Source organism: Phalaenopsis equestris, unplaced genomic scaffold, assembly GCF_001263595.1.
Source record: "Phalaenopsis equestris unplaced genomic scaffold, ASM126359v1 Scaffold000343, whole genome shotgun sequence".
Taxonomy (NCBI): Eukaryota; Viridiplantae; Streptophyta; class Magnoliopsida; order Asparagales; family Orchidaceae; genus Phalaenopsis; species Phalaenopsis equestris.
The window spans coordinates 240830-250676 of NW_018164785.1; the positions used below are offsets into that span (position 1 = coordinate 240830).

The 9847-nt window shown below is 32.7% G+C and overlaps 1 protein-coding gene across 1 annotated transcript in view; it reads left to right on the forward strand.

The window, feature by feature from the left end:
- The window catches only part of LOC110025934, a 40786-nt gene extending 31723 nt beyond the window's left edge, over positions 1-9063 (forward strand). The window contains exons 11-12 of the mRNA XM_020726631.1: positions 7510-7740; positions 8369-9063. Coding sequence (XP_020582290.1) covers positions 7510-7740; positions 8369-8620 — 483 coding nt within the window. The 3' untranslated portion in view covers positions 8621-9063. The remainder of the gene's footprint in view (positions 1-7509; positions 7741-8368) is intronic.
- The last annotated feature ends 784 nt before the right edge of the window (positions 9064-9847 follow it).

Sequence of the window (9847 nt, forward strand, 5' to 3'; positions counted from 1 at the left end):
TATATATATATATATATATATATATATTAATTTTAGAACATAAGCCATAAAAATAACTTAGCACATGTGGATAGTATGCAAATGTTGTTGGGGGTGCATGACACTACACCATTTGGTGGTATTAATATATATGTTGCGAATATAATTTAATGTTGCTATTTCATAGCTAATCTAGTTATAGAGCTCTGATTTTTAATGTATTTTTATGATGTCATTTAGCGGCAAACCCAACTAGATAAAAATATTTTTATGAGAATGAGATTTCAAAGTGAAGGTTCTTTGTAAGCTTTGGTTATCCTAAATTTATTGTTTTAAACTAATTATTATAGAAGGTGAATGAATATTTGCTCTTAGCTTTAAACAATAGATTTCATTTGAATGTTTTAAATTTATAATAATCTTTTTGATATTTTTGTCATTTTATTTAAATTTGGTCTTGAAATAATTTGAATTGAGATTTGGAGGCATTTTAGAAATAGAGTTATTTCCTATTCAAATCCTCTATTAATATTGCCACAAATATTGCAACTACTTATTAGTTTGAAGTTGAGAGTTACATTTCGCTTTGAAGATCTTTTGCAAACATAAAAAAATGTCTAATTTGATGATCGCGATCGGATATCTAATTCTTATTCTACATTGATGGGAGTTTCCTTGACTAGAGCGGTAGCAGGAGTTTAAAAACTAATCTTTTAGTTGTAATTGCTTTTGAATTTGTCTCACAAGTCTTGTCAACTCCACTTATGCCATGTAGGATTGAATTTAAATGAGGTGGGGCTTATGACGTGCTTTATGTGGGTAAGCCCGCTTGAGAGCATGCAAAATGTGATTAGTTTGTATTTGAATGAGATTTTGTGATTTTCAAAATAATTCACTCATTTTAGAGCAACTGCACATTTTTTGAAGAAGGAAACTTTTGAATTCAATTTTTACATGCACAACAATTTTTTATCTTATGTTCAAGCATGCAACATATTTATACAAGCAAATACAACCAATAATAGGTTTTGATTTTGAAGGAAAGATCATGAAATCACTAACATGATTGCACATTTTTGAGATAAAGCGTTTTGAGTTTAAATCTTTTTGAGAAATCTGCACAACTTTTAGCACAATCTTCATTTTAATTTGAATGATAACACAACTGTTGAAATTCAGTTGAATATTTTAGCAATTGCTATCTTCTTAAGTGTATCTTGTCGATTGGATTGGAGGTAAGGATTCTAAGTTCAAAATTTTATCAGAAATCGAGCACAACGCTTTGAAATTCTTTCAAATTTTATTTTCAAAAATGTCACCCTTATCTGAGCAACCGAGAAGATTTTATTTTTAATGACTAATGCACACTCTAATGGAAGTGCTTACTTATTGGTGTACTTGCAAGAATGTACTTGATGTTTGTCACATTTTTGGATTACTAGCACACTTTTCAGAATGATTGAAACCTTTGAGACATTGTGATTGAGGCGAATATTGCTTCATAATATCTGTAAAGGACTAAAATAGTCTGAGTTCAATTGGCTGCATGGATGCTTTTGTAGGTACATGCACACAAAATTTCATTTTGAGCTTTAAAACATGACGTGGTGCATAATGTAATTTTATCATGCGTTTATCATTGTGTATCTGTTTATTTTGGTGGAATAATCATGTACATAAAAAGATAAATTATAAGAAGCTTTGTTATAAAAAGTGGTTTGAATCTAAAAACTTAGAGAATTGAGAAAAATATAAGGTGGCCTATAGGGAGTCTAAGATAACAATTTGTGATGCTAAGAATTCAATTTTTAATGAGCTTTATAAAAAGTTGGATACTAAAGGTGGTAAATATGTATGTATAAACTAGTTAAACAAAGAGATAAAAAAATAAATGATTTAGTTCAAGTGTATTAAGGATGAAAATCATAAAATGCTTTTCTCATATGATGATATTCAACATAGGTCGTTGAGATATTTTGATTTGCTTTTTAATGGAGCTTTTGAAAGTATGATCGATTTTAGTGATCTTAATATATTTAATAATAATAAAACTTTTTCTTTTTACCGTACATATATAAAATGGAAGTTGAGGAAGCTTTAAAGAAAATGAAGGGTGAAAAATTAATAGTAACTGATGGTATTCTAACAGAAGTGTGGAAATGTTTTTGGGGATTTAGGAATTTCTTGGTTCACCAAACTTTTTAATATTATTTTAAAAATTAAAAAGATGTCTGAAGAGTGGAGGAAGAGTATTTTTGTCCTTATTTTTAAGAATAAAGGGGATGTGTGAAAATTATTTAGGAATTAAGTTAATGTGTCATGCATTAAAATTATGGGAGAGTGTGATTTAACTTAGGTTAATATGTGATATAAAGATTTCTCAAAATTAGTTTGGATTTAAGCTAAGCAAGTCAGTTATGGAAGCTATACATTTATTGAGAGCTTTGTTGGAGAAGCACAAAGAGCGCAAGGATGATTTGCATATGATATTTTATTTAGAAAAAAAACTTATGATAAGATATCAAGCGAAATACTTTGGAGAGTTTTTTTGGAGAGTTTAGAGTTTTAAAAAAGAAAGGTGTTGATATGACTTATATTCAAGTCATTAAAGATATGTATACTAGAATTGTTACTTGTTTCCGAATAGAAGAAGAATTAACTATTTATTTTCTTATGTCAGCTAGATTACATCAGTGACCAACTTTAAGTCCATATCTATTTGTTTTAGCTATGGATGTTCTTGCTAGACATTTACTGGAGGATGTGCCTTGGTGTATGTTTTTGCTGATGATATTTTTATGATGGATAAGACTAGAGAAAGAGCCTAGGAAAAACTTGAATCATGGAAGTTAACTTTAGAGTCTAAAGGTGTTCATTCGAGTAAATATAAAATTGAATACATGGAATATAATTTTAGTAGTAGTAGATCTAGTGGCGCTGTTGTGACAATGGGTGATCAAGTCTTTATATGGAGTGAACGTTTTAGATATCTCAGGTCTATTGTTTAAAGTGATGGTGATATAGGTGGGGATGCTATTAGTAGGAATTCAAATTGGATGGTTGAAGTGGAGGAATGCATCGGGCCTATTTGTGTGATAGAAAAGTATCATTTAGACTTAAAGGAAAATTTATAAAATTTTAGTGAGACCTGCAATGCTTTATGGTGCAGAACGTTGGTATATAAAAGAGAAGCATAAAACTAAGTTAAGTGCTGTTGACATGAGAATGCTTAGGTGGATGAGTGGCTTTACACTTAGAGACAAAATGTGAAACGAATATATCCGTGAAAGGGTTGGTTTAGCTCTAGTGGTAGACAAGATTAGAGAGAGTCGTCTTAGATGGTTTGGTCACATTAAATGTCAACCGTCTAATGATCTTGTTAGGAGAGTAGATGCTTTAGATTTGACTTTTGGTAAGAAAGTTAGAGGTAGTCCTAAAATGACTAGTGCATTAAAAAGACTTGGGCATATTGTATAAAAAAATGATCTTAATCTATAGAATTAAATGAAAGTATGACACTCAATAGGATACAATGAAAAAAAAAGGATTCTTGTAGCCGACTCCACGTAGTGGGATAAAGGCTTTGTTGTTGTTATTGTTGTAGGTTTGTATCCGTGCTAAACTCAGAAACTAGAAGTAGAGGCACTAGCTCCAAAGTAGAGAAGACATTGATTGTATATGAACTCAAAGGAATTGTGGCTTAAGAATTGTCGGGTGCACGTATTATAAGCATCTCAAACTTAAAGATCAAATGCCATTGCACCATGTTCTTGTCCACACAATTTTAAGGAGGTTACCTAAACTATGACTCACCATCTTTGGTGTGTCCATCATTCTGCAGGTGCGCTATTGAACTTAATTAGAGTTTTGTACTTAGTTGCCCCATAAAACCTTTCAAAAATGACTCCGAAATTGGATATTGCTGTCGGGAGTGATAGTTCTGAGCATACCATGAAGATGGGCTATCATCCTGAAATATATGTTGTTTATATATATATTCATCAATTGCATATACCATTTTTAAGTTTTACCTCGATTGCCCAAAAGTGTAAGTATAAGTACTCTCCTCGATGCCAATTGGTTTGCCCCAATGTCTACACTTCTAAAGTGAAAACCTTTCAAAAATGACTCCGAAATTGGATATTATTGTCTGGAGTGATAGTTCTGAGCATACCATGAAGATGTGCTATCATTCTGAAATATATGTTGGTAATGTGTGAAGTTTTCATCTTATGACAATGCATAAAATTGATCATTTTGCAGAAGTGGTCTACTATCAACATAACAAAGTCCTTATTTTCTTAGGCCTGAGAAAGGACCATAATGAAATTCATGCTCGCATTACCCAATGTGACTCTTGCATAGGAAGAGTATAAGTACCTATATTTTTCCCATGAGTCTTAGCCAAATGATATATCTTGTACGTCTTTCCATGTCCGGGGCAAACCTAGACCTTCTCTACAGAAAGTCTTATCTCTACCAATATGCTTTCGTTAAGTGAACTCCTAGGACTGCATAGCTTGTTCTGGAAGAACAAATAACCATCGAATTTGTGATATTTCTTATAAGGTCTTTCTTGATAATGAGCTAAAATCTCTTGAAAATCCGTACACTGGCATATAACTCATTCAACACCTCAAAGTCAACCATCTTTGATGGCATAGTAGCAAGTAATAGGCAGTGATGACTTAGGGCATCAACTACCATGTTTTAGCTTCTTGTTTTGTGCTTAAGTAAAAAAAAAATGTAAAGAAGAGAGAAACTCAACTTTGGAGGCATGTTTATGCTCAACTTACTCAATCTATTCAAGAATCTCTAAGCTCCATGATCGATATCGAGAATGAACTGATTAGCTAATAAATAATGACTCAAATGGTTGAGAGTTCTCAAAATGACAAAAAACGTCTTTATTATAGGTTGAATATCTTTACTTTAATTCATTTAGTTTCTCACTAAAGAAGGTGATGGGGTGTTTGTCCTCTCTGACTCAACATAGCTCTAATGTTGATCTTGGAAGCATCAGACTCAATCTTAAACTTTTGATTAAAATCTAGAAGAGCTAAGACAAAAGTTTGAGTAAAATGCTCCTTAAAAGCATCAATTCTAACATGTGCTACTTTTGACCATGCAATTTTGTCTCCTTTAGGAGCTCTATTAGTGTTGTTGTTATAGATCCAAAATTTCTGATGAAACTCCCATAAAATTAGTCAATTCATGGAACTGGTGCACCTGGGTGAAAGACTGTAGGCTTTGGTCAATTCACTATTGCTTCTATCTTTGTTGGGTCCATTTCAATGTCAGCTACTAAAATAATATATCTAAGAAATTGTCTTTGGTGTCAGAAAGTGACACTTCATATTGTTATACAGTTGCTCCGCCTAAAGAACTTCAAAGACCTATTGTAAGTGATGTAAGTAATCCACCACATACATACATACATCAAAATGTCATTGAAGTACACAACCACAAATTTTCTGGTGAAATCTCAAAAAATTAATTTATCAGCTGCTTAAAGGTGCTCGGGGTGTTGGATAGACTAAAAGGCATAACTGTTCGCTGTTACAATTCATCCCATGTCTTGAAGCAATCCTTCACTTATCCACATGTCGTGTCCGAGTCTAATGGTAGCCACTGCGTAAATGCAACTAATCTAAAAATTCATTCAATCAGGGAGTGGAGAATTATTATTTTATAATGATTTTATTCATTGCTATTCTATGAATGCTCATATTTCATGATCCCTCTTTCTTATAATGATCTTATTCATTGCTCTGCTATGAATGCTCATATTTCACGATCCCTCTTTCTTAGACATAATTAAGGCTACTAAAACACATCAGTTGGTACTATCACGAACTAGTTCCTTGGCCATAAGATCTTCAAAACATTTCTACAATTTCTCTTACTCCACTAGTGGCATTGTGCTTATCTGTTAGAGAGTACTAATAGGATGAGATCTATGTCATGTTGAATCTCTTGTATGGATGATAGTTCAAATGGTAGGTTATCATTCAAAGTATTATGAAGCTCCACCAAAGGCTACATTTCAACATCACCAATGCCAATTTTAGTGGCACCTCTCTTATGGTGTGTAGAAATGTAGTGTGAGGCATTACAGTTTCCATCTTTGTATGAATATTCCTCACTGCCGATTCATTCAAGGGTAAAAGTATAACATGCTTCTCATTTTTTATAAATGAGATATTTTGTGGCCATCATGAAGTGTACCCTTGCCATAATACATTCATCTCAATAGAATATGACATGTATCTATTGGCACAATTTCACAAAAGCACCTACTCTTAGAGCTTATTTTCAATGGAAAATTGTACCAAACACTTTTTATCAATACCGATCTCATTCTCTTTCTTCAACCATGTTAAGAAATATGATTGAGCATGCTTTTGGACAGTGAGACTCAATTTATTCACTTTCTGGGTAGACATCATCTCATAATTGTCTCCATTCATAATGAGATTGTGCACATTCCCCTTCATAGCATGAAAGGTACGAAAGATGTTACATCTAAACATTTGCTACTCTTTCCTATGGTTGGTCATGAAGTTGGTACTCATCCCCATTCTCTTTATTTTTAAAGACTTCACTTTTCTCTTTTTTTCATTTCATCCTCAGTTAAAGAAATCACTCTTTTTTGGACATATAGAGACAATATGTCTATATTCATGACACTTGAAATCCTTTTTAGCTTAAAAAATCTTAGTTAATGTATTTTCCTAGTCAATTTTTGCTCTTTTGTTCTAACTTCTATTTACGTGAGACAAATTTTATTTTAATACTCTGGTTAGTGTACTTTTATTGCTAGACCATATGATCTAGCCTTGTTTGATGTTTTGAGCGGATTTGATGTTATTGTGTTTTTTCTCCACCTTTAGGGTAATGTTTGTACATCTTATAAATTCCAATAGAGTTGCAATTGCATCACATTACCGATAGAAAGTGTCAATTCATTTAATGTATCAGGCTATGATATCCTTCTCTGGCTTTACCAACCCACACTTGAACATGACTTGTTTAAACTCAACAATGTACTCTACTACTTAGTCATTTTGTTGTAATTGGTGAAGAATACAAATAACAAACATATCATGTTTTATAGTGTTCTGGGAGTTGTGTTCTATCTCCATCTTCATCTTTGACCATATCACTATTTTTCTTTCTTTTATGTTGGTATAAATGTTTCAAATTCTTTCACCATAGAGGAACACTCTTCGTTAATTTAATGATAGTTAATTTCACTCTTGTCCCGTGAAATATTTTTGTACTCAAAGATTCATTCCACAGATTCGTTCCACAATAATATATCTGAGCATAAAAGGTTGCTTTTCACCTATAAATTTTTACCAAAAGTACAAAGAAAGATATAACTAAACAACATTGAGCATGTTTTTGAATAACAAAGCTACGAAAAAGGTGCCCCGAATGAACTCTTAGTTTATTTACTTATTGTGGAATTTCTTGGTCACAATGTTTTTCTTCCTTTTTAATTTCTTACTCCTATACTTTTTCCAGCATGAAGCACAACTTGTCGATGATGGAATAGCAATGCCTGGTTTTCACTCAAATTCGCAAAAGTTTGGGTCAAGTGAGGATGATTATATAGACTCAGATGATGCGAGAACAGGCCGTCCCCGAGCGAGAGCAACACAACGTTCACCCTTTGCGGAGCCCAAGATTGTAGTGATTCCCAGGGGTCACATGAAACGAGGACGGGCTTTGCCACACAGATGGTCTTACAAGAGGGTATGCCAAAATTGATAACCAACTTGAGTCCTAAAATCATTGTTAACATATGCTTATGGTGAATTTATCAAAAGAAGATGCCGATTTCTTCTCTAATAATGTTAATCTTTTGGGATTATTATTATCAGTATAGTGGGACAAATTTAGTCAATTTTTTATAATTATTAAATGCTACCCTATTCTTTAGTCAACTTATTAACATCTCTATCACCCTAATAAGATTGTTTAAATCCGAGTGAATAGTCCAGTAATCTAAACTAATATTCTCTTTTATCTATTTTAAAAAATAATAAATTTATGCGAAACAACATATGAAACTTCTCATTTTATTTCATATGGAAAGATAAATCAATCTTTATGGATGACATTAGGTTAACTTTACATGCTTATTTATAGAAAATAACAATTTAAAAAAGTATTTAATTAAAATATTAAGCTATATCTAAATTGGCTTGTTTTTAAAACATTACCAAAATTATTATCTTCTATCTTATTTTTAACTTCACTCCCAAACTATATCATGAAGCAATTATGTAAAATAAAGGACTATTTTTACAATAGACTTGCTTTTCTAAGAAAACCAAACGGACATTCAATCTACTGTGTTCTGAATATTGCACTGATGCAGGACCCACATGAGCCTGTTCTGCTATTCACAAGACCTCTAGATCCAGACAGATTGGCTGCTGCAAGCATTGTTCCGCCGGCGCCTTCACCAGTTGAAAATGGTTCGAAACCAAGTTACCGTTTCCATGGCAGGATTGGTCGAGGAGGGCGAATCATCTTCGATCGCTGGAGTCCGCTTCTTCAATCTCCAATTGGTTTCGAAAGCATTCAACATGTTCCGGCGACTGATCAGCCTTCTCAGCCAAACGGTTGAAGCAATTGTTTTGATAACATATTTCATGTTTCCTTGCATCAGTTGCTGATCTTCTCTGAAAAGATCTTCAGCTTCCCTTTTTTGCTTCTGAGGTGTCTCTTCTGGACCAAAGAGGAAAGAAAATTAGTAGATGGAGCATCATGGCAGGAGCAGAAAGGCCAAGTTTACAGGGAAAGTGATAGTGGGAACTGAGAAGGCTGTTTAATCCTTCTTTTTTTTCTTTTTTTTTTCTGATTCTAATTCATGAGTATCCGGCTAATCTCCACACCATTGTACATTTATTTAGATTGCAATTTGGAAGCCAGAAAGCATTGTGCCCAAACAGTAAGTCTTTCTTTTTAGGGGCTTTTATGTTCCAAATGCAAGATAAGTTTCTCAATCAATTCATGGGAACATAAATGTGTTTATTCTTATAAAATGGCCATTGTCATTTAGTGTTTATAATTTGTTCTTTTCTCATTTGAATCCAGATTCTGAGCAAGCTCTATTTTGTGTCTTTGTTAAGGTAGAGTATTATCTGCTTCTGAAAGATTGGATTTCTTAAAACAATTGTTTGGTTCATTTAAGCAGCTTTTTGAAGTAGCAAATGAATTTTTTTAGCTTGCCCAATTACTAGAAGTTGAAGCAAGTTTCTGTAAGTTCTGACTACTGTTGTGCTTTTTTGAGAGTTTATGTTGTTTGCTGTGAAGTTCAGGTAGCAGAGCCTGATGTTTTTTATAATTCTGCTGTCAAATTGCCCTGTTGATTTAGTTTAAAGTTCTAAATTTTAAATTTGTAAAGGACTTGGTCAGTAGAAACTTGCATTTAAAATATAGTGAAGTAAGATAATCATACTATTAGTATTTATAAAATAGTTGAAGTATGTTTATTGTTTAAAAATACTTGGAACCTTAAATTTGTGCAATGTAATGATTAAGGGTGTGTGAAAGTAATCATAAACAAAAAATCAAATAGAAATGAATGCATATGTAGGTCATGTATTACTTATGTTAGTGTAAACCATTAATAAAAAGAGTAACTTTATTATCATGATTAATTAGATCTTCTAGTTCCTAGGGTGGTTAATGATTTAATTTTGAGTTGAGCTGGAGTAAGCTCAAATAGATTTAACACGGCTTGAAATTAGCCCATGGCTCTTTATATTGAAATTCAAATGAATTGGCTCAACTTAAGTGCGGCTCGAAATTGGCTCAAAATCTAAGTGGGGAAGGAGTGGGAGAGAGAGGA